Source organism: Engystomops pustulosus, chromosome 4 (assembly GCF_040894005.1).
Source record: "Engystomops pustulosus chromosome 4, aEngPut4.maternal, whole genome shotgun sequence".
Classification (NCBI taxonomy): domain Eukaryota; kingdom Metazoa; phylum Chordata; class Amphibia; order Anura; family Leptodactylidae; genus Engystomops; species Engystomops pustulosus.
The window spans coordinates 73,975,936-74,003,695 of NC_092414.1; the positions used below are offsets into that span (position 1 = coordinate 73,975,936).

Sequence of the window (27,760 nt, forward strand, 5' to 3'; positions counted from 1 at the left end):
CATAGATTCAACAAGGTGCTGGAAGCATTCCTCAGAGATTTTGGTCCATATTGACATGATGGCATCACACAGTTGCCGCAGATTTGTCGGCTGCACATCCATGATGCGAATCTCCCGTTCCACCACATCCCACAGATGCTCTATTGGATTGAGATCTGGTGACTGTGGAGGCCATTTGAGTACAGTGAACTCATTGTCATGTTCAAGAAACCAGTCTGAGATGATTCCAGCTTTATGACATGGCGCATTATCCTGCTGAAAGTAGCCATCAGATGTTGGGTACATTGTGGTCATAAAGGGATGGACATGGTCAGCAACAATACTCAGGTAGGCTGTGGCGTTGCAACGATGCTCAATTGGTACCAAGGGGCGCAAAGAGTGCCAAGAAAATATTCCCCACACCATGACACCACCACCACCAGCCTGAACCGTTGATACAAGGCAGGATGGATCCATGCTTTCATGTTGTTGACGCCAAATTCTGACCCTACCATCCGAATGTCGCAGCAGAAATCGAGACTCATCAGACCAGGCAACGTTTTTCCAATCTTCTACTGTCCAATTTCGATGAGCTTGTGCAAATTGTAGCCTCAGTTTCCTGTTCTTAGCTGAAAGGAATGGCACCTGGTGTGGTCTTCTGCTGCTGTAGCCCATCTGCCTCAAAGTTCTACGTACTGTGCGTTCAGAGATGCTCTTCTGCCTACCTTGGTTGTAACGGGTGGTGATTTGAGTCACTGTTGCCTTTCTATCAGCTCGAACCAGTCTGCCCATTCTCCTCTGGCATCAACAAGGCATTTCCGCCCACAGAACTGCCGCTCACTGGATGTTTTTTCTTTTTCGGACCATTCTCTGTAAACCCTAGAGATGGTTGTGCGCAGAGGTCGCATTAACGCCTCACCACGCGTCATAGACGCGTGATGAGGCGCCATTACCCCCCAAAATAATTGCCATGCGTAAAAGAACGCATGGCAATTATCCCCTGTAGCGCGCAGGCTGAGCGGTTCAGCGCGCGCTGCAAATGAGGGAAATGTCTATAGAGCGATCGCAGCGCGCGCTGGACCGCTCAGCAGGACACGTGACTCAGTGTCAGGGGCGGGCAGGAGAGACCCGCAGCGAGAGCGCAGGCCCCGGGCGAGGCATGTGGGCAGCGGGGCTGCCGCTCCCCGTCCTGCTCCAAATGCTGCCTGCGTTTATGTGATCGACGGGACCGGGTGAGTGTGTGCAGTGTCCTGTTTGAGTGTGCAGTGTCCTGTTTGAGTGTGCAGTGTCCTGTTTGAGTGTGCAGTGTCCTGTGTGAGTGTGCAGTGTCCTGTGTGAGTGTGCAGTGTCCTGTGTGAGTGTGCAGTGTCCTGTGTGAGTGTGCAGTGTCCTGTGTGAGTGTGCAGTGTGCTGTGTGAGTGTGCAGTGTCTTGTGAGCGTAGTGTGTGTGTGTGTGTGTGTGCGCAGTGTCCTGTGAGCGTAGTGTGTGTGTGTAGTGTCCTGTGAGCGTAGTGTGTGTGTGTGTGTAGTGTCCTGTGAGCGTAGTGTGTGTGTGTGTGCAGTGTCCTGTGAGCGTAGTGTGTGTGTGTGTGTGTGTGTGTGTGTGCAGTGTCCTGTGAGCGTAGTGTGTGTGTGTGTGTGTGTGTGTGCAGTGTCCTGTGAGCGTAGTGTGTGTGTGTGTGTGTGTGTGTGTGCAGTGTCCTGTGAGCGTAGTGTGTGTGTGTGTGTGTGTGCAGTGTCCTGTGAGCGTAGTGTGTGTGTGTGTGTAGTGTCCTGTGAGCGTAGTGTGTGTGTGTGTGTGTGTGCAGTGTCCTGTGAGCGTAGTGTGTGTGTGTGTGTGTGTGTGTGTGTGCAGTGTCCTGTGAGCGTAGTGTGTGTGTGTGTGTGTGTGTGCAGTGTCCTGTGAGCGTAGTGTGTGTGTGTGTGTGTGTGTGTGTGTAGTGTCCTGTGAGCGTAGTGTGTGTGGTGTCCTGTGAGCGTAGTGTGTGTGCAGTGTCCTGTGAGCGTAGTGTGTGTGTGTGTGTGTGCAGTGTCCTGTGAGCGTAGTGTGTGTGTGTGTGCAGTGTCCTGTGAGCGTAGTGTGTGTGTGTGTGCAGTGTCCTGTGAGCGTAGTGTGTGTGTGCGTGCGTGTGTGTGCAGTGTCCTGTGAGCGTAGTGTGTGTGTGTAGTGTCCTGTGAGCGTAGTGTGTGTGTGTGTGTGTGTGTGTGTGTGCAGTGTCCTGTGAGCGTAGTGTGTGTGTGTGTGTGTGTGTGTGCAGTGTCCTGTGAGCGTAGTGTGTGTGTGTGTGTGTGCAGTGTCCTGTGAGCGTAGTGTGTGTGTGTGTGTGTGTGTGTGTGTAGTGTCCTGTGAGCGTAGTGTGTGTGGTGTCCTGTGAGCGTAGTGTGTGTGCAGTGTCCTGTGAGCGTAGTGTGTGTGTGTGTGTGTGCAGTGTCCTGTGAGCGTAGTGTGTGTGTGTGTGCAGTGTCCTGTGAGCGTAGTGTGTGTGTGTGTGCAGTGTCCTGTGAGCGTAGTGTGTGTGTGCGTGCGTGTGTGTGCAGTGTCCTGTGAGCGTAGTGTGTGTGTGTAGTGTCCTGTGAGCGTAGTGTGTGTGTGTGTGTGTGTGTGCAGTGTCCTGTGAGCGTAGTGTGTGTGTGTGTGTGTGTGTGTGTGTGTGTGTGCAGTGTCCTGTGAGCGTAGTGTGTGTGTGTGTGCAGTGTCCTGTGAGCGTAGTGTGTGTGTGTGTGTGTGTGTGTGTGTGTGTGTGTGTGTGTGTGTGTGTGTGTGTGTGTGTGTGTGTGTGCAGTGTCCTGTGAGCGTAGTGTGTGTGTGTGCGCGTGTGTGTGTGCAGTGTCCTGTGAGCGTAGTGTGCGTGTGTGTGTGTGTGCAGTGTCCTGTAAGCGTAGTGTGTGTGTGTGTGTGCAGTGTCCTGTGAGCGTAGTGTGTGTGTGTGTGCAGTGTCCTGTAAGCGTAGTGTGTGTGTGTGTGTGTGTGTGTGTGTGTGTGTGTGTGTGTGCAGTGTCCTGTGAGCGTAGTGTGTGTGTGTGCGTGTGTGTGTGTGCAGTGTCCTGTGAGCGTAGTGTGTGTGTGTGTGTGTGTGTGTGTGTGTGTGCAGTGTCCTGTGAGCGTAGTGTGTGTGTGTGTGTGTGCAGTGTCCTGTGAGCGTAGTGTGTGTGTGTGTGTGTGTGTGTGTGTGTGCAGTGTCCTGTGAGCGTAGTGTGTGTGTGTGTGTGCAGTGTCCTGTGAGCGTAGCGTGTGTGTGTGTGCAGTGTCCTGTGAGCGTAGTGTGTGTGTGTGCTATGTGTATTACAGAAATTTTCATACTCCTCCTCGGGTAAAAATACTCCTCAAAAATGGTGAGAGGAGTATTTTTACCCTTCTGGAAAAATGTTAGTGCGACCTCTGGTTGTGCGTGAAAATCCCAGTAGATCAGCAGTTTCTGAAATACTCAGACCAGCCCTTCTGGCACCAACAACCATGCCACGTTCAAAGGCACTCAAATCACCTTTCTTCCCCATACTGATGCTCGGTTTGAACTGCAGGACATTGTCTTGACCATGTCTACATGCCTAAATGCACTGAGTTGCTGCCATGTGATTGGCTGATTAGAAATTAAGTGTTAACAAGCAGTTGGACAGGTGTACCTAATAAAGTGGCCGGTGAGTGTATATATCTCAAAAAATAAAGGGAGCACTGAAATAATCTCATTGAATACTTTGTTCTGTTGAATGTGTTGACAACAAATCAATAATCAATGAAAAGCTAAATTTTTAACCAATCCAGGCCTAGATTTTGAGTCGCCCACAAAATTAAAGTGGAAAAATGTACTACAGCAGTGATGGGCAACCTTTTGAGCTTGGGGTGTCAAATTCGCCAAAAAACCGAGCATAACTCGGGTGGTGTGTCACCTTGACAAAAAAAAAAACATAATTTCCATAACGTCCCCCATGACGGCCCACTAGGAGGATGACCCTTGACCTCTGTAGGGACAGGAAGCAGAGAGGTTAAAAGCCTCCCCCCCACATCCTCCCGCCAGTGTCTTCCTGTCCCTACAGGGGTCAGGTCAAGAGAGGGTCTCTCTCCTCCTAGGGGGGGGGGTGGACGTTTTAAAAAAAAAAAAAAACGGAGAAGGATCTCCATACTTACCACCTTACCTGGGGTTACGCCGACTGCGGTCCAAGTTCCCCTCCGGACAGATCCTCGGTTAGCCCGGCGGCTGCGGGCTCTCCCTGGACGGAAACATCGTCCGGCTGGCGTCCTCTCCAGCGGGCTGGTCCACCAGACTCTCGCGCGGACGCAGGGAACTACGTTTCCCAGAATTCCCCCTGATCGATGACGACTTCCGGTCGCGGGACGCGGTGGAGGCCACCGGCAGGGGGATGGGCTCCCCATGAAGGTATTTAAATCCTCAAAAGCGGGTAGTCAGTTGGTCTGAGGTCTATGACTTGTTTCTTTCTTGGCTGGCCGTCCCAGACATCATAATTGCTGATGAGGCAGACTTGGGCCTACTCCACCCCCCGGTGCACGTGAGTGGTGCTGTATGGCAACATATACAATTGTTTTTTTGTTGTGAGCTCCAAGTCATTGTCTCCTTGCCTTCCTTCCCTAGGAGCAAGTTTCTAAGGGGAAAGGCAAGGAAGAGAAATCAGGGAAGTCTGAAAAGAGTAGAGAAAAACCCGAAAAAAGCAGGATTCCTGTTAAAAAATGCAGTATGTGCTTCCGTACCCTACTAGAAGGCTATAAGAAACCGATCTGCAAACCCTGCATCGAAGAATTTATGCGGGAGGAGAAAACGTCTTTTATGGACGAGCTTAAGTCCTTTATAGATGAGAAAGTGGTGTCTTCGGTGGCGGCGGCTACGCTGGGAGCCCCCCCACGTAAGAAAGCTCGGATAGTGTCGGCTTCCTCCTCAGAGGAAGAAGAGGGGTGCATTTCAGACTCTCCTTCCTGCTCTCTGGCGGGAGACCAGGATCATCAGGTTCGTGAGCAGGCAACAAGCTCCCGCTACTTATTCCAAAATGAGGATCTGGACGATCTTCTGAAAGCTATGCGAGATACATTGAACCTCGAGGACGAGGAACCCCCTCTTTCTCGTGAAGATGAACTATTTGGGGGACTCAAAGCCAGGAAACAGCGTGTTTTTCCCCTCAATGATACCCTTAGGGGACTAATTAGTCAGGAATGGAGAGACCCTGAGAGAAAAATCGCGGTCTCTAAGAATTTCAGGAAACGCTTAGTCTTCGACCCTGAAGAGTCAAAGCATTGGGACTCGTTCCCCAAAGTTGATGTACAGGTTTCCAAGGTCTCTAGGAAGATGGACCTGCCCTTTGAAGATTCGGCTCAGTTAAGAGACCCGATGGACAGGAAATCTGAAGCCCTTTTAAAGAAAGCATGGGAAACTTCCATGCTTAGCCTAAAGTCAAACTTAGGAGCCACCTCGGTGGCAAGAACACTATATTTCTGGCTGGGGAAATTAGAGTCCCATATCCGGGAGGGTACTCCCAGAGAAGACTTACTGGAAAGCATACCATTGTTAAGATCAGCTACTGCCTTCCTTGCTGACGCATCTGCCGAAGGAATAAGGTTTGCTGCAAAAGAAGGAGCTCTTACCAATGCCACCAGGAGGGCCTTATGGCTGAAGCAGTGGAGCGGGGACATCCGCTCTAAATCCAAATTGTGCAGCATTCCTTTCTCCGGGGACTTTGTGTTCGGACCCGAATTGGACGCTATACTCGAAAAGGCGTCTGACAGAAAAAGGGGATTTCCAGAGTCCAAAACAATACCCAAGAAATCTTCCTTTCGTCCTTTTAGGAACACCGGAGAGACTTACCGTGGCAAAGGTAAGCAAGGACGATGGAGTTATCCCAAAGGAGGAAGGGGAAGGGGTTTCCTTTTCTCTAACCTCCCAGAGGGTCCAGGAAACAAGAAATAATGACGCCAGAGTGGGGGGGCGTCTCCTGGGATTCCTATCCCAGTGGACAAAGGTCACCTCGAATCCCTGGGTACTGTCTATCTTGGAATCGGGCTACAGGATAGAACTCTCATCACCCCCCCCCCTTCTCCAAGGTTTGTCGCTCCCTTACCATCTCTCTCTCACTCTACACATTCCTTCATTTGGCAGGAAGTATTTCATCTAATCCACATGGGAGTGGTGGTGCCGGTCCCTCAAGAACAAGAAAAATTGGGATTCTACTCCCCGTTGTTCCTTGTCAAAAAACCAGATGGATCAAATCGCCTAATCATCAACTTGAAAGAACTAAACCGCTTCATCGTTTACAGAAGATTTCGCATGGAGTCGGTAAGAACAGCTACCCAACTTATTCACACAGACTCCTATATGTGCACTTTAGATCTAAAAGATGCATATTATCATGTACCTATTCACCCCTCATCTCAGAGATTCCTAAGATTCTCGGTTCTCTCTCCCGAGGGCTCTGTCTTACACTTTCAATTCCGTGCACTTCCATTCGGTTCCATCTCATCGGCTCCAAGGGTCTTTACCAAGATCATGGTGGAGGTGGTAGCCTTTTTAAGACTACAAGACATATCAATCATCCCTTACCTAGACGACTTGCTAATTATAGGGAAAGACAAACAAAAACTAATTTTGGCAAGAGAGTCTTCCCTAAGAATTTTAACAGAGTTGGGGTGGTTAATCAACCTGAAAAAATCAAGTTTAGTACCCTCCACTCGAAAGACCTTTCTAGGGATCATTCTAGACTCAACTCACCAAATGTCTTTTCTTCCTCAGGAGAAAATATCCAACATAAAACATCAGATTCGTTCATTCAGACGGAAGGACTCTGTACCAGTCAGACAGGCGATGAAGATCCTGGGGCTCCTCACAGCATGCCTACCTGCGGTCGCCTGGAGTCAGAGCCATACTCGGATCCTTCAGAATTGGATCCTAACTTTCTGGAACAGGAAGTCTTCAGGTCTAGACAAGAAGATCCGGATTCCTTCCTTTGTAAAGAGGGACCTGCTGTGGTGGATGGAATTAAGGAACCTAGAGAAAGGGGTATGTTGGCACCACCTCCCAACCATCACCATAGTGACGGACGCAAGCAGCTCAGGATGGGGAGCAATCCTTCCTTCCCACTACGAGCAAGGGTCCTGGACTCTAGCCCAAGCAAAAAACAGCTCAAACTACAGGGAGTTAAGAGCGGTCTGGGAAGCGCTAAGATCGAACACAGCCTATCTGAGGAATCATCATATCCACATTCTCTCGGACAACGTCTCGACAGTGTCCTATTTAAGGAGACAAGGGGGTACAAGATCCCCAGTATTATCGAGTCTGGCTCGTACCATCTTCCAGTGGGCAGAAGAAAACATCCTTTCCATCTCAGCCACTCATTTGAAGGGATCCCTAAACAGAGAAGCGGATTATCTCAGCAGGAGAGAGATCCTACCGAACGAATGGTGTCTCAACCAGGAGATCTTCCTACATCTAACCAGCGTCTGGGGCATGCCCCAAATAGACCTATTTGCCACGAGGGAGAATTCAAAATGCCGACAATACTTCTCTCTGGAGGCCGGCGAGTCCAGAGACCACTTGGACGCGTTCAGCCATCGTTGGAGCGGAAGTCTCATGTATGCCTTTCCCCCAATTCCCCTGATTGCGAGAGTACTCAGAAAAATCTTGCTCGACCGGTCAAGGGTGATCCTGATCTGCCCAAACTGGCCAAAAAGAAGCTGGTACCCACTGTTGAGGTCCCTATCTGTCCAGCAACCTTTTATTCTACCGATTCAGAAGGACCTTCTATACCAAGGTCCGATTTCCCATCCCGATCCAGGAAGACTCCGTCTGGCGGCTTGGATCCCGAGTTCGAGTTCCTAAGGTCCCAAGGTCTCTCTCGGGCTGTAATAACTACGTTGAAGGCAAGTAGGAAAAAGGTTACTTTCGCCATATATCATAAGATATGGAAAAAGTTTGTGACCTTTTGTGGGGCTAATCCCCCCTCTCAGTCTAACCCAAATATTTTACAGGTACTAGACTTCCTGCAAAAAGGACTAGAGATTGGTCTTTCTACTAGCACTCTGAAAGTCCAAATTTCGGCTCTGAGCGCATTCTTCGACCATCCCCTGGCGGACCACAGGTGGGTCAAAAGATTTATTGCTGCCGCAAATAGAATTAGGCCTCAGATTCTGAAGCGGGTTCCCTCCTGGGATCTCTCCCTGGTTCTGGATGCTCTATCCAGACCTCCCTTTGAGCCTTTAAAGGACGCTAGTATAAAAAACTTAACTTTAAAGACTTCCTTATTAGTAGCTGTGACTTCAGCTAGAAGGCTGGGGGAACTCCAAGCCATTTCTATTAGAGAACCCTATATGTGTATTCTCCCTGACAGGATAACACTGACTCTGGATCCAAGCTTTGTTCCCAAAGTGGCGTCCAGGTTTCACAAGAATCAAGAAATAATTCTTCCATCATTCTACGGGAATCCTTCTTCAAGCAAGGAATTGGAGTGGCATTCCCTGGATGTAAGGCGCTCGGTCTTAGAGTACTTAAAAGCTACAAAACCCTGGCGCAAAGATCACAATCTCTTTGTTCAGTTTCAGGGGAAGAACAAAGGGGTAAAGGCATCCAAAACCACGATCGCCAGATGGTTAAAGACTGCCATAGCCTCTTGTTACACAGAACAAGGGAAAGAAGTTCCTCCTAACCTTAAAGCCCATTCCACCAGAGCCATATCCGCCTCCTGGGCAGAGAAGAGGGGCGCTTCTCTTGAACAAATCTGCAGAGCTGCCACCTGGGTTTCTTCGTCCACCTTTGCAAAACATTATCGGCTGGACTTACCCAACTCACAGGATCTCGCCTTCGGTCAGAAGGTTCTCCAGCAGAGGTCGCACTAACATTTTTCCAGAAGGGTAAAAATACTCCTCTCACCATTTTTGAGGAGTATTTTTACCCGAGGAGGAGTATGAAAATTTCGGTAGCACACTGCGCACACAGCACACACTACACTCACACACTGCGCACACAGCACACACTACACTCACACACTGCGCACACAGCACACACTACACTCACACACTGCGCACACAGCACACACTACACTCACACACTGCGCACACAGCACACACTACACTCACACACTGCGCACACAGCACACACTACACTCACACACTGCGCACACAGCACACACTACACTCACACACTGCGCACACAGCACACACTACTCACACACTGCGCACACAGCACACACTACACACACACTGCGCACACAGCACACACTACACACACACTGCGCACACAGCACACACTACACTCACACACTGCGCACACAGCACACACTACACTCACACACTGCGCACACAGCACACACTACACTCACACACTGCGCACACAGCACACACTACACGCACACACTACACTCACACACTGCGCACACAGCACACACTACACTCACACACTGCGCACACAGCACACACTACACTCACACACTGCGCACACAGCACACACTACACTCACACACTGCGCACACAGCACACACTACACTCACACACTGCGCACACACTGCACACACAGCACACACTACACTCACACACTGCACGCGCACACAGCACACACTACACTCACAGCACACACTACACTCACAAACTGCGCACACAGCACACACTACACTCACACACTGCGCACACTACACACTACACTCACAGCACACACTACACTCACACACTGCGCACACAGCACACACTACACACACACTGCGCACACAGCACACACTACACTCACACACTGCGCACACAGCACACACTACACTCACACACTGCGCACACAGCACACACTACACTCACACACTGCGCACACAGCACACTACACTCACACACTGCGCACACAGCACACACTACACTCACACACTGCGCACACAGCACACACTACACTCACAGCACACACTACACTCACTACACTCACAGCACACACTACACTCACACACTGCGCACACACACTGCGCACACAGCACACACTACACTCACACACTGCGCACACAGCACACACTACACTCACACACTGCGCACACAGCACACTCACAGCACACACTACACTCACAGCACACACTACACTCACACACTGCGCACACAGCACACACTACACTCACACACTGCGCACACAGCACACACTACACTCACACTGCGCACACAGCACACACTACACTCACACACTGCGCACACAGCACACACTACACTCACACACTGCGCACACAGCACACACTGCGCACACAGCACACACTACACACTGCGCACACAGCACACACTACACTCACACACAGCACACTACACTGCACACACAGAACACTACACTACACTGCACACACAGAACACTACACTACACTGCACACACAGAACATTACACTACACTGCACACACAGAACATTACACTACACTGCACACACAGAACATTACACTACACTGCACACACAGAACATTACACTACACTGCACACACAGAACATTACACTACACTGCACACACAGAACATTACACTGCACACACAGAACACTACACTGCACACACAGAACACTACACTGCACACACAGAACACTACACTGCACACACAGAACACTACACTGCACACACAGAACACTACACTGCACACACAGAACACTACACTGCACACACAGAACACTACACTGCACACACAGAACACTACACTGCACACACAGAACACTACACTGCACACACAGAACACTACACTGCACACACAGAACATTACACTACACACACAGAACATTACACTGCACACACAGAACACTACACTACACTGCACACACAGAACATTACCCTACACTGCACACACAGAACACTACACTACACTACACTGCACACACAGAACATTACCCTACACTGCACACACAGAACACTACACTGCACACACAGAACACTACACTACACACACAGAACACTACACTACACACACAGAACATTACACTACACTGCACACACAGAACACTACACTACACTGCACACACAGAACATTACACCACACTGCACACACAGAAAACTACACTACACTGCACACACAGAACACTACACTACACTGCACACACAGAACACTACACTACACTGCACACACAGAACACTACACTACACTGCACACACAGAACACTACACTACACTGCACACACAGAACACTACACTACACTGCACACACAGAACACTACACCTACAATCACACACTCACCCGTCCGGATCTGCGGGCACGTAGAGATGGAGCAGGACAGGGAGCAGCAGCCCCGCTGTCCACAGGTATCGCGGGGCCTGCGCTCTCGCTCCGGAGCGCTGCTGACACAGATCACTGTGTCAAGTGTCGCGCTGAGCGGTCCGGCGCACGCTGTGATCGCGCGACATTTACCTCTTTTGCAGCGCGCGCCGGGTCGCTCAGCCTGCGCGCTGCAAGGAATAATTGCCAAGCGTAACTTTACGCATGGCAATTATTTTGGGGGGTAATGGCGCCTCATCACGCGTCTATGACGCGTGGTGAGGCGTTAATGCGACCTCTGTTCTCCAGGCTGTGGTCCCACCCTAACTCTACTAATTTTGTAGATCTCCTAGTGGGCCGTCATGGGGGACGTTATGGAAATTGTGAATTAGACTCACCGGTAATTCGGTTTCCATCTAGTCCTCCATGACGGCCTATATATTTTTCCCTCCCATGTTTCTTTCACTTTATTGAAAATTCTGTGACTCAAACAAGACAGAATAAAAATATGTTGTATCTTCCACCGGTGTAGTTATTTGGTAGACACTGGCGGGAGGATGTGGGGGGGAGGCTTTTAACCTCTCTGCTTCCTGTCCCTACAGAGGTCAAGGGTCATCCTCCTAGTGGGCCGTCATGGAGGACTAGATGGAAACCGAATTACCGGTGAGTCTAATTCACAATTTTGTGATATTTATAGTTTAAATAACAAATATGTATATTATTTAACTTCTAGGGTACTTTAACCCTGTGTGATTCATTCTATCATATACTGCCATACTACAATATGGCAGTATATGGGGCTTTTCCACATCATCTATTTATTACAATGTGCTGGACACACTCTCAGCCTCCCGGCTACTGCACCTGGCCGTGTAGGAGCTGAGGATGAAACTTAACTCTCCGGCGGCCGCGTGTCACTGAAAATGGCTATGCGTGTCACTGAAAATGGCTATGCGTGTCACTGAAAATGGCTATGCGTGTCACTGAAAATGGCTATGCGTGTCAGCACTGACACGCATGTCATAGGTTGGCCATCACTGTACTACAGGCTGATCCAACTTTGATATAATGTCTGTTAAACAAGTCAAAGTGCGGCTCAGTATTCTTTGATCTCCACGTGCCTCGATGACCCCTTTACTACACTTCAGCATGCTACTGATGAGGTTGTGGATGGTCTCCTTAGGGATCTCCTGCCAGACTTGGACTAAAGCATCCACCAACTTCTGGACAGTCTGTGGTGCAATGTGATTTGGTGAATGGAGCTAGACATGATGTCCCAGATGTGCTCAATCGGATTCAGGTCTGGGGAACAATAGCTTCAATGCCTTCATCTTGCAGGAACTGCTGACACACTTCAACCACATGAGGCCTATCATTTTCCTGCATTAGGAGGAACCCAGGGCAAACTGCACCAGCATATGGTCTCACAAGGGGTCTGAGGATCTCCTCTCGTTACCTAATGCCAGTCAGGCTACCTCTGGCGGGCACGTGGAAGGCTGTGTGGCCCTCCAAAGACATGCCACTCGCGCTATTACTGACCCACTGCCAAAGCAGTCACTGCAGCGTAGGGAACTGGTTTAGTGGAGTGCGAGCCTTGTTACTAGAGTTGGGAAGTAAAAGTTCTCCTTACAGAGATTACCAATTAAGGCCACCGTGTAGGCGTGTGTAGTCTTGTAGCCATTGATGATCCACTAGGGGGATTCTGAGAAAATATGCAAAGTTTACCTTGTAAAGCAGCTCCCGTGACATCAATCATGACCTACAAGAGGCCTTATGACGTGATGCGGGATTAACTGTACTGAGGAGACCCAATCGGGTCGAAATAGTGCTGTTTACAGTTGGGAATCTGTCCCTTCTGGAATAGATATACTGCTTTTGTTTTAATCCTGCATTGAATTATCGGCCATAATCGGCAGTCTCCGTAAGGAGAACTTTTGCTTCCTAAGTGGACAGTTTGATTTCACAAAGTTTGATCCACTTGGTTATATTGTGTTTAAGTATTCCCTTTTATTTTATTTGAGCAGCGTAGTTACAGAGCAGCTGCGGCTCCGAAGCTACTGCGCATGCGCAGAAGGCCAAGGATGCCGGGGGACTCTGACGAGGGCGCGCAGCTACGAGGAGCTGCGCGCCAAAGATTAAATGGTGGGCGGAGTAACGTGGCTACTGGGGCGTGGAGTAGCCGCAACTAGTAGCCTCATGTCCGGCTACTCCACACCCCAGTAGCTGCATAAATAAATTTGCATATGCCTGCAATAAACTTTTCTAAAAGATAGCCGGGACGTGAGGATTAGCCCAAAAAGGGCTATCCTCACGTCCCATTCATCCACCTACCACCCCTTCTACCTTTTATAGGTAGAATCGGGGTGGTAGGTGCCCTTTAAGTCGATGCTTTGTATTTTTACACTCTGTGTCGCTCTGACTAGATGGTGCGCTACACTCTGTCAGATTAATAGAGCTGTTGATCTCCAATTTCAGGATGGACAGGAATGAAGGAGCATCTGGGAGGTGTATGGTGGATCTCCCTTGCTAAACAATGCTCAGGTGCTCTGTTAACAGTTAGAACGAGGGCTTGAGAAATAAATAGCGGACCCTGCTGGCTGTTGATGGTGCCTATGTGCACTGTCAGCGGTTTGTAACTTTTCTCCACGGTGTGAATTGTAGTCCAATATCGCCATACGCGTTTCAAAGCCTTCCTTGGCTCTTTCCTCAGTGGCTTAATGAATCTGTTTTAACAATATTGCTTACGGTCCGTGTCTTGGCACCCCTGCGGAGGTGTTGTGTAATAAAGCCACAGCCCTCAGTCTGGAGGGCCAAACGCCCTATTACTTGCTTATGTAGGTCTGTCCATCTGCATGCAGTCAGCTCTGCAGGGAAATATAATAAACAAATCTTTATAAAGCGCCATCAAATTCTGCAGCGCTGTACAAATCATGGGGTACATGTACAGATTAAGACATTACATTACAGCGTAAGACTACATTTGTAACAGCGTGGGTGCTCAGCAATTCCCATCGGCTCCATTGAGATGTATGGAGCAGAACGGTCATGCACGGCCATCTGCTCCATTACTCATGTGGAGCGACAAGGGGTCTGACTGGGGTACCTGGGACCCCATCCTCACTGCGACCCCCACCGACCAGTGGGAAAACCCCTAATTAAGTTTTCTGAATAAATAAAATTAAATTATGCTTCTTTCCTTTTAATTGATTAACCACAAGAAATGGCTTGTGATGTCTTACTTTGGTTTACAGTGGATCTTAGGACAAAATGAGGACACTTTCACGCGTAGTGTTTAACACGTGGTAAACACACTGTTAGTGCAATTAACCCCTTAACGCTCTGCGCCGTAGCTCTACGGCGCAGAGGTATAAGGAGTGTATGAAGAGGGCTCATGGGCTGAGTCCTCTTCATACAAAGGTGGGGGTTTTTGCATATTGCAAAAAACCCCCACCGCTAATAACCGCGGTCAGTGCTTGCACCGATCACGGCTATTAACCCCTCCGTTGCCGCCGGCAAAGTCGCCGGCGGCATTTAAAAGACGGCGGTGATCGGTTGCCATGGTAGCCTCGGGTCCTCGTTTGACCCGAGGATACATGGCTTCTGCATATCCATTACTGTATAGTGTGCAAAAATGCCATATATTGCAATACAGAAGTATTGCAGTATATGGTAGGAACGATCTGACCATCTAGGGTTAATTTACCCTAGATGGTCTAAAAAATAGTGAAAAAAAAAATTTAAAAAAAATATTAAAAGTTCAAATCACCCCCCTTTCCCTAGAATGGATATAAAACATAATAAACAGTAAAAATCACAAACATATAAGGTATCGCCGCGTCCCAAAACGCCTGCTCTATCAAAATATAAAAACGGTTACGGCCGGCGGTGACCTCCGAGGTGGGAAATGGCGCCCAAAAGTCCGAAATGCGACTTTTACACCTTTTTACATCACATAAAAAATGATCAAAATGTCGCACAGACCTCAAAATGGTAGCAATGGAAACGTTGCATCATTTTGCAAAAAATGACATATCACACATCTCCGTGCACCAAAGTATGAAAAGTTATTAGTGTCAGAAGATGGCAATTTTTTTTTTTCTTTTTTGTACACATTCGTTTAATTTTTGAAAATGGTATTAAAACACAATAAAACCTATATAAATTTGGTATCACCGCGATCGCACCGAACCAAAGAATAAAGCTGAGGTGTTATTTTGAGTGCAGAGTCTGTCTGCACCATTATTCTTAATGAAATACAAATTACTGCACTGAAGAAGGGCGTTTCGGTGATAAGTCGGACCGTGCGCCAGATTTAATCCCTTACTGACACTTGACTTAGTACTAAGTCAGGCATTGTCGGCAGGTGAATGGAGAAGACTTGTGGGCTGAGCCCTCTCCATAGCCGATAAGTCTTTGCTGCATATTGCAGCAAACACTTACCGCTAGCACCGATCACGGGTGTTTGCCGTCCATCTTGGTATACATCGCCATTTCCTGTGACGTCATCAAAGGTCAGCGATCTGTTGCCATGACAGCCTTGGGTCATTCGCACATTGTAATGAATGAGGAGGAAAATCCCCATATACTGCCAATCAGACTGCCTACGGTTAAAGTACCCTTGAGGATCTGAAAAAATTGTAAAAAAAAAAAAAAGTTTCAAAATTATATTAAAAAACTAAAAATTGTAATCATTTCCCCCCCCCCCCTTCCCGAGAAGTCATAAAAAACCAGCAAAAATCATAAACAAGTTGGGTATTGCCGCGTCCCAAAATTCCCAAATCTATCAAAATATAATAACCGTTTTTACAGTGTTTGACCCTGTAACTGAAAGTGGCGTCCAAAGACAAAGGCACTTTTTTGCCATTTTGAAAACTATCAACGGCAGAGGCAATACAGTCCTAAACAAGGCAATGAAAACGTCATCAAAAGTCAAAAAGGGACACCACCCACTGCTCTTTACACCGAATAATGAAAAAGGTATTAGCGCCAGAAGACAAAATAAAATTATTATTATTTTTTTTTTTTTTTTTTTTGTACAGGTGGTTTTAATTTTTGTAAATGTATGAAAACCTATACAAATTTGGTATCCCCGTGATCACACCAACCCAAAGAATAAAGTAGACATATACACCCCACCACCACCACAGGTATTGGTATTGTATCCTTATGTGGGCCCCCCAGCAGCTCTGGGCCCCAGGACTCGTCCCTAGTTCTGGCGCCAGCCCTGGTTTTTGGGGAACTGAAGTGGATTTACACTTGTTCCCCTGCAGACTCTATTTCATCATAACTTTATGTGGCTAGAAAACCCTTTTTACAAGTTGTATCTTAAGTTCAGTTGTTATCAAAGGATCTTTTGTAGCCCCCAATCCACACTGGATGAGGCGACAGCTTCTCCTCATCACTGGGGGTCCTAGCAGGCAGATTTGTTGCCTCGGGTTCATTATTCGGAAATGGGGCCGCTTTCTGCTCATGGATTTGGCGTCTTCCAGAGCCATATCCCTCACATGTCAGTAACTTGCCCTGCTGTGCTGCTGTATGGTGCGCCTGTTCTTGACTGCCCTGAGCAGCCCATGACAACCACATTACAGCTCTCGAGTTCCTAAGGCAGACATGAAAGGAGACAGCAGTCTGGTTTCTGCAGGGAGGGCTCCGTATCTCGCACAGCATGCATCCGTGTTTGCGGACAGGGGGTCAGTGGTCGCCTTGTTGTGGGCGTGTTCAGTGACGCTCTTGAGGGCGGGGCTACCAGGACACATTTTCGTCATGCTGTACTGCTTGTGGCTTTAGGGCGGAGTCTGGCGTTAGGCCGCGCGCGGTCACGTCACGTACGCGCCCGCTATGTTGTGACTAGGGAAGCAGAACGTTGTGTCTTAAAGTGACAGAACCCGCAGCCTGTGCCCCCGCTCCCGGGACTGGCTGCGCCGCCTGTGACCTCCCATGAACTCGGCCTGCAGGGAGTGACTCGGAGGCGCCGGGTACGTTACCGCCTCTAAACCGCTGTGTGTGTCTCGCCCGCGCTTTGTCTGTGAGAGCAGCGGCTGCGGGATGTTGTTATGAGCGCCGAGCTCCTCCCTCCGGTCACCTGGGTCACGTGCGGCAGTGACCCGTGTTCGGGCGCACACGTGTTGGCCCGGGTGCTGCTTGTTGTTGTTGCCCGCTCCCCTCCGCAGCACCGCCCTCCGGGCCGGCCGTCCTGTCTTTGTGTCTCGGTGGGCTCCGCGCTGTGGCGGGTCAGTGACGGGTGAGTGTGAGCTGCGGGGGCCCAGGCCTGAGGTGACGGCTCTGTCTGTCTGTTCTCCTTTGTTGTTGCTTTGTTGTTTCCTGCCGAGCACATGGTGTGAGACTGGAGCCTGCTCTTAAAGCTACAGCACATAGAGGATGACTGCAGGCACTACACCCAGACATGAGCACCCTAACATACTGTACATGTGACAGTACTTACCAGCGGGGCATACATCACTGGCCTCAAGGGTTACACGATGTGGCCCACTTTGTGTCCTGCAGGTCTCTGGTAACAGAATGTAATATTTATTGGGCATCTTTTAGCGTGTAGGCGTCATTTTGGGGTCTCTGTATGATAAGGGCATGCATGGATGGTGTGTGGGTTGTACCTGTCCAGGAAAAATGGACTGCATATAGATATATTTCAGAGCAGAGGACAGGTCTCCATGCAGAGACACAATGCAGAGGACAGGTCTCCATGTATCATAGTGATATGATGCAAGGAATCCCTTCTTCCCCGCTGTCACTACAATTACAGATCATTGCTGATTTCCTGTGGGAAGTGATTATTACAACATATTCCACAGGAGTCCTGTCCTCTGTATTGTGGGCACTGTATTGTTTGTTTTAACAGACCAAGCATGGATTTAGTGCCCCATGAATATCAGTGTTGTGCACCCCTATGTCCATTCTTCAGGAAGGAAGCCTGTCCGGTCACACTGGGCTGTCCTTTCTTTCAGAACCTAAGCGCATTAAGCTGCCACCACTCGTTATATATATATCTGCTGAGACACCTTACACTAGACAATGCCCAAATGCACTCACTACAGCTCATTTAGGTAATGTATCTTCTGAGTTTATGGAATCGTTAGATCAGAAGGCTCTTATTAAATTGAGTCAATATTGAAAAAAAACAGTGTACATATTTTGTATAATAACCCCTTTGTAACATATAATAAGTGGACATGTACATACCATGCAAAAATAAAAATTGAGGTAAAGGGGATTAAAAATAACAAAATGTGCACTGTATCTTCGTTACGCACTGCCGTTTGCTTTGCAGTGCGCCCTTGCGAAATGAGGACGTCACTGTCTCTCTGGAGTGAGAACTTTCATGTTTGTATGGCGCATGCATTGTTATGCTAGTAACCAAGCGCCCTGTGCCTATTGTACAAATTGATTTTTGGACAAAACTTCTGATTTCTGTGCTTGAACAAGACAACTTCCAGCATCCGCTTACATTCCCCTATGTAACAGTATGTTTGGGTCAGAATGGCCAATTTAAAATGGTAGATTTACTCTTAAACCATAAATGTATCTGGAAAAGTCTGTCTCTAAGATATCATAATATTGGGAGGAAAACCCTGATATCCTAAGAGGAGTATGATGGATTTATTTTGTAGTTCTCAGAAACCAAAATGGAGATGAATACAACCTATATGACCACCTCCTCTTTGGAATACTAAATAGGGTAACCTTAGCCCACGCCCCATCTATCCCTGGGACTTATGACAAACAGCTTATGCCAAAAAGTGTGACACAAGTGTTTTAGAAAAATTGCACTTTAGGTATTAGTTCAGCCATTAGAAGCAATGCAGAGTTGGACTGGAGCGTCTAAGGCCCACCATTAAACTTTTCATGGGGCCCACCACTGTACAGCTGCATGTGCTGTGGTATTGGTAAGCCAAACTTCAGACTCCTCGATTTCACTACGGCCCCTTCCACACTTGCGTCGCAGATCACGGCAGGGTGCAATGCGTGCAAAACTGACGGTTTTTGCTGCTTTTTGGTCCTTTGTTCCTTGGAGTCGTTACGTTCGCCAGTGTGGAAGGGAGCCTAACTCCGACTCCAGCAAAATGGTCAGACTCCACAGGCCTGTTTTCCTGGTTCCTCCAACAGTACTGAGATAAATGTGGGCGTTCCCTTTCCTCTGATCTATAGCAAAGGAGCTTCACGACTGAGCGTGTACATAAAGTGCAGCCACATTCATCTCATTCATCTGTGTGCACAACCTGCTGCTGGTGGGCCACATGCAGTCTGTGGAGCCTCGAATTGGATCCTGCATTCTGCTGATGGAGTCCAGCAATCGCTTCCATAACCGATAGAAGCGTTCATTGGTGCAGGAGACTGGGTAGAGTTGAGAGTAGCTAGAAGTCCTCATGGCTCTCCTCTGTGTCCTGTTTATAGAGGAGTGGACATGACTTTCGGGTTCAGCCACCTGTCCTAGACATATTGGCGGCAGAACAGCCAATCCAGCAGTGTGACCCCGGGAAGAGAAGAGGAAAGAGGATTTATCATTTTGACTGCTCTGGGGGTCCCCAGTATTATTGCTGTAAAGACTCCCCCTTTCCTGCTGTCAAAGCAGGGTTAGCAAATTGTGCCTTGCTGGGAAATTTCCAATACTGCAAGTTTACACCACATTTTTGGCTTACTGAGGTGTCAAGACTATGCATGGAAATTCAGTATTTAGTTCCTGAAGTAGTATTTGTTTCTGTACTGTAATATCTAGGGTGCTGGTTACTGGGGCGGCACCATAAAGTTGAGCAGTATGGCTTTTAGACAGATGTTCACCCCTTAAATCCTTAGATCAGGAATAGAATAGAGACTTTTTGATCACTACTCTGACTCCACCAAAATGGTCAGACTCCCACTGCACAGCCCTGACCGCTGCATGCAAATATCACTGAATATCCATTTACAAATTCTTAAAGCATAGGTTTCCTTCTAGTCACTGCCGTGGACTGTTAAGGTACTATGAGCCCTGTCTGTAACCAGCTGACTGGTCCTTGCCTGTAACTTTGGACCTTTTGGTCTTTGCTTGTAAATTAAAGGGGTTATCCGGGTTTAAAAAATTTCTTATGGCCGGGCTGGGGAGGGCTATTTAAACACAATAAACATGTACTTACCTCTTCCGGTGCTGCCGATGTCCCGCGCCGCGGCCCGTCTTCCGGCCGGCCGGAAGCTCCCATGCGCACCATCTTCCAGCGCTTACAACACTGAGAGATAGGGACGGATGGGAGGAGCCGTCCACATCGCGGACCGGAAGCTCCTTGTGCGCGGCTTCCGTGCCCTGTAAACAAACAGGTGCACGGATCGAAGGGACCACGGCGCGGGACATCGCCGTTGCCGGAGGAGGTAAGTACATGTTTATTATGTTTAACTAGCCCTCCCCAGCCCGGCCATAAGAAATTTTTTAAACCCGGATAACCCCTTTAAGCCATGAATGCATAAAGCAGCAGGTCTGGCAGTAGGAAGATGCGGCAATGTGATTGGGCTGCCTGGCAGGAGGTTTATATTTATAGTATATTATCTGGCAACATTGTGTCCCATATATTTATTATGTATCATGCAGTGTTTGTTTCACTAGTATGACCCTTTCCTATGTCATACAAGGCTGTGTTTATACTTCTATTTGAGAGCGCTGCTTGCTGAACTATTTAGTCACATGAAAACACGGTGGCAGATCTTGATCACCCGTTAAGTAATATCTAGCACTGGTCATGAGCTGGACCTGGTACAGAGTTGTGGTCTCTTTATAACAAACCATGGAATATGATTGTGCCATTTAAATAAAGATTTATTTATTATTAAACAATAGAACTGATTTAAATTGAGCACAGAATTGCTAGGGAGGACTCGGCAGGAATTTTTTTATCCAGTTTCTGGAAAGATTATATACAAAGGATTTTTTCTGTAGCATGTGTAAATAATTGTGGTACCTCTAATCAGATTGTGATGCTGTTCACCCCTAGCAGCATTCTTGTGGGGAGACCATCTCCCTACATATCACTTCAGTTTTATTGTTTCATCACATAATTATAGGCAGAAATACCTTAGCATTTACATCCACATGCTGTGCAAAACTCTGGCAAACATGTTGACCTACGGAGTTCATCCACCACCCGGATGAAGGATTGTAAGCACAGCACACTCACCTGCTGGTGTGTGCCCCTTCTGACAGGATCCACTCTTCTTTTAGCTCCTGATGCCCTCATTTTTCAGAAAAAATATTCTGCAAATACGCCTGAGGGGTTCCGAGCTCAGCTGACGTCTATGGAGCCCAGGGCCCCTCAGCCTCATTTACATAATTATTAAACCCCGCTTTTTCTTGTAAAAGTACAGCACAGAGCGCAAATGGGTTAAACCAGGAACCCTTTCTCCTAAATTCAGGCACTGTGACTGTGGTATTCTTCTTCTATTTATCCATGGCCTCCTTCCTTCTAAAATCAACTTTTTAACTTATGATAATGATCCAGAAGGGCTCTGGGTGAGTTACCATAGTCCCTCTGTTCGCTAGCTTCATAGGCCGTTACACTGTTTCACCCTCCCTCTGCTTTCTGTAGTCTCGCACAGTGGAAGGGGAGAAGTGCTCCAGCATAGTGTAACGGCCTGTGCTTAAGTTGATTTTAGAAGGAAAAAGGCCATAAGTAACAATTATGAGAAGATTACCACAGACCACCATCTTTTTGAAGCTGATCGGCAGTAAAACACAGCAATCTGCAGCAAAGACCTACTGGCTATGGAGAGGGCTCGGTCTGGGACCCGGCAGGAAGGGGTTAAATACCATGATTATGAAGTGTAATTTGTTACGCCGAAAATAAGCCATAACACAGCTCTGTACATGGAAAAATAAAGTTTTATAGATTTTTGAAGTTGGGGAGTGACAAATTAAAACGCGAAGACGAAAAAGGCATCGTAGGAAGGGGTTAATACTCACCCACCTGTTTATAAGGAAATAAAGTAGCTGCCTGTAGATTAATCAAGACTGAACCACTGATTTCTGGGGTAATGCAGAGGGATGATCTGTGGGGGTTTTATCAGTCGCGATGATTCCTTTTTGAATTCTCTGTCCACTCACAATTTTATTTTTTCACAGAACTGAAAACTGAGTGAAGTTGCCGTTTGTTGGAAAAGCCCTGCTTGCCCCTTTGCCATCCCAACGTCACAAATGCGACCATGGGAGCTGGCAGTGAATAGGTGGCCTCCTTCAGCCCCCATAAACCAGCGGAGGTTCCTTGGACCCTGCAGCACCCCAGCACACCTCAGGCGAAGGTAGGAGCTGCGGGGCTCTGGAAAAGGTATCACATTCTAACAAAGTGTGCATCATAGGCTTTATCCCTTTTATATTACATTTTTTGGCCTCTGTTGCAAAATGCATATAGTTTAAAATCTTCAAAGGGGCAGCAAAGTATAAAATGGTAGTCTTCTCCACTGCTTGTTAAATGGACTCGTAATCTCAGAGCAGAAAATGCACATGGGACAACTTCTTGACCATCCAGAAAACCTAGTGGTGAAGTATGTGTATGGTACATGCACATGAGTGTTAGAAATGCCTGTATAGCCAACGTTGGCTATTGGTAGCTCCTACACATCACGTCCAATCCTTGTAAAATGGGTTCAGGGGTTTTTACTGTCATGATGCCTTGCCATTGGTTGCTTGAAATGTATCTATGTTAAACATGTGTAAATGAATTTTGGGTTGCAGCCACCCCTTCCACAGGTTACACAAAGCTGTATACAAAGTGGTGAAAATTGAGGATGGGTTTGTTTTGAGCTGAAATGTGTTGTTACAACATAAGTAATAAAGTTTATGCTACTTGCAACAAATGTATCCACTAATCTCTGGTATGGCAGCACCACAGAGAAAAGCTCCACTTTTGTTCCAGTTCTCCCTCCTAGTTTTCAAGGTGGCCTGGTAGACTATCTTTGTGGGGATGGTTTGCAAGGTGGTCAATAAAGAGATTAACTTTTAGAGCAGGTTAGGTTTTTTAATTGAAAGATATTAACATTCACCCTTTAATAACATTTTTGGAGGTGACAAGCGATATGGCCACCCTTCTATTGGTGAGCATTGAAGATAAGCAAAGTGGATAAGGTAATCTATCTGAAGTTGCAGGACTAATAGTCATTCTAAGGTGTTTTGCTTCAGTGTTTGAAGTCAAAACCAGAGGTGAAACCTAGGAAGATGCAAAATACAGAAAGTTCCTTAGTAAATGTATTGCTTCATAGGTGGTGATATCTCCCCCATTAAATACACAATGTCGTTCTTCAGACCAGTGCAGAGTGGAACTAGATATTTCTCTGCCGTGCCAGATTAATCATTGTTTCTGATACTGGGCGATTAATCTGGTGGATTACATCTCACCAAATGTAGGACATGCCCTCCGTGTGCTCACTGCTCCATAACGGGGGCCATAGACTTCTGTTGTGGCCGCAATTGGTGCAGCCAGATCACGGTCAAAATTCCGGCCTTCTGAATAGGCTGCTGAGTTGTATTTTGCACCTCCTATTAGTTGGTCTAGTTTTCTGTGCCACAATATTCTGACTTACAAGGTATTTTCTGAGGACATGCCCCTTCTAGATAAGTCGGAAAACTCTAAAAATGGTCTAAAACCCTCAATAAATGTGGCGCAGAACATTTAACCTGCAAATTACTTCAGTATCCTGGATTAGACCCTTTGGGGGAGATGTATCAAAGTGTGTATGTGGGAGAATAGCATTGAGATACTTGGCAAGATTACACTCATTTGTCTTGGCGGGTAGGGATTGAGGCCATGGGCTTTCTACCACTATATACATTTGTGTACTTAAGTGGTGCACCTGGTCTTATTCATTTGGTCATTTAGGTTTATTTTTTTTTACTTCTCTATATTTTCTTTATGGAATATTCTTTTAATCCTGTTTATTTATATTTCTGTTTATAGTCCTTCAACAAGGCGTCAGTGGGGAAGGAGGGACAGACCTCAACAGGGCATCCTCATTCAGGATGATAATTCTTTCCGGGCTGCTTTCTTTCCTGTAGATGAACACAGAGTTTTTGCCCTCACCAGCACTCCACCACGAATGCTCCATCCCGCTGCACACTCCCCCCAGCAAACCCCATTCATGGTTGACCTTCATGAACAGGTAATTTCTGCCCACCCACCCTTTCATATTGTAAGCATAATTTAAACGTTTTGAAATATATGCAATGCAACAATTTCAATTTTAAATTAATTGTGCGTATGACAATAGTAAACCTTGTAATTTTATTAAAATGAAAAATACTTTTTTATTCTTCATTCTTCCATCACTTAGCAGCATGTAAACAGTGGGCTGCAAAAGTATTCAAAATTAACTTCTTCATTTCTAAAAAAAAAAAAAAAAGTAAAAGCATTTTGATACTTTGAGTCGCTTTGTCAATTTAAAGCATTTGTGAAGTGTAAATAAAATTATTTGTGCTTTTTCCAAATGTTAGTAAATTATAGAAACTGAAAAGTGTGGTGTGTGTGTATATGTCTGCTGTACTCGGACCACACAAATAAAATCCTCTTTAGCAGGACTGGATGCATTAGAAAATTGGCGTACAAGTCACAGTGAATGCTCCTTCTGTGTCCAAAGTGCCTTTATAACTGACCTTATTATTAAATAGAGTATATCTGTAGATCAATAAAACTCAAGCTGTTTTGTGAACCTCTCAACATTGGCATCATGGTAAAGAAACTCAAGAAACACGCCTGGCAGCTGAGGGGTAAAGTTATTGGAAAGTGAATTGCAGGCCTAGGTTTGTTTGGGGTTGTTCAAAGTTTGCATGTTATCCCTTATATGCAGTATAGAGGATAACAAGCTGATTGACTCCTAGAAACCTCAATGATACCCAAATTCTCTGGATCACTATCGCTAATTGGTGGAGTGGCAGGACAAGTGTGCCTCTTCCTGATCCATCCACTAGTGTGGAGGTAATAGAGACTGCCGAGCTAAATGTTGCACTATTTCCAGCACTCCCGTTCACTGTTTATGTGAGCTTTAGATGGTGATCCTGTGGAAAGGGGAGAACTGCAAACTTGGTAAACCCCATTTAAACTTGAGTTGTATCTACTTCATCTGCTGTGAACAAACTACAGAAGATCTTTCAGAAATGCTGTTGATTGAAGACATACAACTCAGAGGAAACTTCCTTTTAATTAAAGTGTGTTGTGTTATTTGTTTTTGTTTTTTTGTTTGTTTTTGCCTAGGTACACCAGGGACCTGTCCCTCTGTCATATACTGTTACAACAGTAACCCAAGGCTTCCCCTTGCACACTGGGCAGCACATCCCCGGGTGCAGCACCCAGCAGCTGCCAGCATGTTCTGTCATGTTCAGCGGCCAACACTATCCCCTCTGCTGCCTTCCTCCTCCAGTAAGTACAAAGCTTTTGTATGCATGATATAACTGGGACATATTTTATATCAAAGAAAAAGGATTGAAAGGTCCAGCTCCATAAAACTGCTTGCTCCTTTATTGATCCATTTGTAGATGCATAGAAGACATAAAGTACACATGCTTTATATACCTCGCTTCTTTAGCATAAAATTGGACCAGTTTTTGACCTGCCTGTTATTTCTCTAGGGACAGGGAGATTAGCCAGAGCTGTCTGGTAGAGTCGTTTCATCTTCTCTCAAAGACAAATGCAGGGTTCTCCTTATGTTAGTGTTTAAATGGATGTTGGTTACCTAAATTGTATAATCTGCCTAAATTTATAAATGGGGGAGGGGGGTATTTTTTAAGAAGCCACTTTGGCCAAACACTTTGGTCCTTTGTAGGACCAGTTTGAAAAATGAAAATAAATCGATTACATAGTCGGTTGGAAACTGTGGGCAAATTCATCATCACAATGGGGAAGCTAGCACAGCACTAGACTTGTGTTGTCAGGCTCTGCACTCAGAGTCTGCACATGTTGTTAAATTCTCCCCGATAGTTTGCAAACTACCATGTCAGATGATATGCAAAAAATTGCCAAAATACATAATTTATCTCAGATGCGTGAATGTTGAAACAAGCTTAATTTAATGAAGAAGAAGAGTGGTAGCCTCAACTTGTTAATTTATTCATTAGAATATCATAATATCCTGGATAACTAGGTGAAATGCAACCACAAAAGCTGAAATTTTTACTTTTAGGTGTAATGTTTGTGACGCATCCACTGGATAGGTCCTAAATGCATGATAGAGATAGGTCCCACCTTATGGGCTGGCACCCATCTGGATATCTTGAGAGAATTTGTATTTCCAATACTAGAGGCATGAAGATGAAGTGTAATACAGTCCGTGTTGCAGAACGGCCATTGCACCTGATATGTAGTATGTGCACTATGAAGAAGCGTGCTATCCTTTGCTGCAATTGGACTTTTTGCCCAGAGCTAAGATGTGTCTTAAACTTTTAAGAAGTTTTATAATACTACTAAATTGTGAAATGCAGGTTGTGGTTTTTAAAACACAAACAGCATAACCTGGTTTATGGCCTTAAACCTGGTGAAAGGGTGCCGTTGAATGGGTGGTCCAGAAAACCAAAAATGACATGGCTCTATACAGTGGTCCTCTGTGTATGGAATCGCAATGTCCAGATAAGTTCAGACAACTTGCTGCATCTCCGGTTGCTGAGAATGTGACACTTCGTTGGTGGTTACTGTGACTGGGTCATGGTTAGTGTCGTGCTGTGTGAAAAGTAGGGATTTTCTCATCTGCTGTATTGATAAGCTAATCATACCTGATGTGACCTGCACCTATCTTAAGAAGGCAGGTCTATTATCCTCCAGCTCGCTCACTTTCACGAGTGCAGTTCTGCCCGGGCTGTACACGCACTCAATTCAAGTCAGAGGAGCTCCAAGGCTATTGGCCCGATTATATTTGGTGCTCCCATTGAAATGGATTATGAGGGCATTGTCTGTCTGCACCACTTGGTAAAGCAAGTGAGCTGTGGAGCTGTAAAAACGAGCAAGCGGGTCCAGTCCAGTGCTGTGCTCTCCGTCACTGCGAGTCTCTATGTATAGATAGGTGACTTTACTACAGCCCGGTGCTGGAGTTGGTGCACACTATGATGTGATGTCAGAGATGCATCTGTATTAACATATAAAGACTGGCAGTGATGGGAAGCACAGCGGTATGTACAGCAACCCCTTTAACCCACCATATGATTTTATGTAATTTTAGTTTGAGAAATTAATTCTTACCCATTATTGTGGGGAAACGCATCTTTCCCAATCTATTAGTTTTTCAAGAGCAGAACATCTGCACTGCTTGGCAAAAAATCTAGAAGTCCCTGTGGTTGCCCTGAAAGTGCTTTGTTTTATGTAGTTTGTTGCCATTTCTATAAGGACCATATGGTGTATTGTTTCCGAGTGCCGACACTTGGAATGATTCTGTATCACTTAAACAAGCATGTACAAGTGGCCGTATGATGTGTAGATCCCAGAGGTCAGCATGAGCCTTCCACTTCATGTTCTCCTTTGTAAGCACAGGACATAAAGCGTTTTATATAATGGAGGCCACTGACAGTCTGATCAGGGGAAAACAGTGGGGCAGATGAATCTGGTGCAGAAGAAGACTAAGTGCCTGGTGCTGGATGATAAATCTGGTGCAGTATAAGAC

At 46.7% G+C, this 27,760-nt stretch overlaps 2 protein-coding genes across 4 annotated transcripts in view; both read left to right on the forward strand.

The window, feature by feature from the left end:
• The window catches only part of RNF44 (ring finger protein 44), a 42,613-nt gene that overhangs the window by 5,862 nt on the left and 8,991 nt on the right, over positions 1-27,760 (forward strand). Inside the window, exons 1-4 of one of the 3 annotated variants that reach the window (XM_072146260.1) lie at positions 16,946-17,127; positions 22,251-22,426; positions 24,079-24,280; positions 25,369-25,533. In XM_072146260.1, coding sequence (XP_072002361.1) covers positions 22,323-22,426; positions 24,079-24,280; positions 25,369-25,533 — 471 coding nt within the window. In that variant the 5' untranslated portion in view covers positions 16,946-17,127; positions 22,251-22,322. Of the gene's footprint in view, positions 1-16,945; positions 17,128-17,221; positions 17,394-22,250; positions 22,427-24,078; positions 24,281-25,368; positions 25,534-27,760 lie in introns of those variants that run through there. The other 2 variants (XM_072146261.1, XM_072146259.1) reach the window with 2 other exon arrangements.
• Positions 6,004-8,806, forward strand: LOC140128455 (uncharacterized). The gene is made up of 2 exons (XM_072150161.1): positions 6,004-8,052; positions 8,302-8,806. The coding sequence occupies exons 1-2, from the start codon at positions 6,806-6,808 to the stop codon at positions 8,804-8,806; spliced, it is 1,752 nt and encodes a 583-aa protein (XP_072006262.1). The 5' UTR covers positions 6,004-6,805.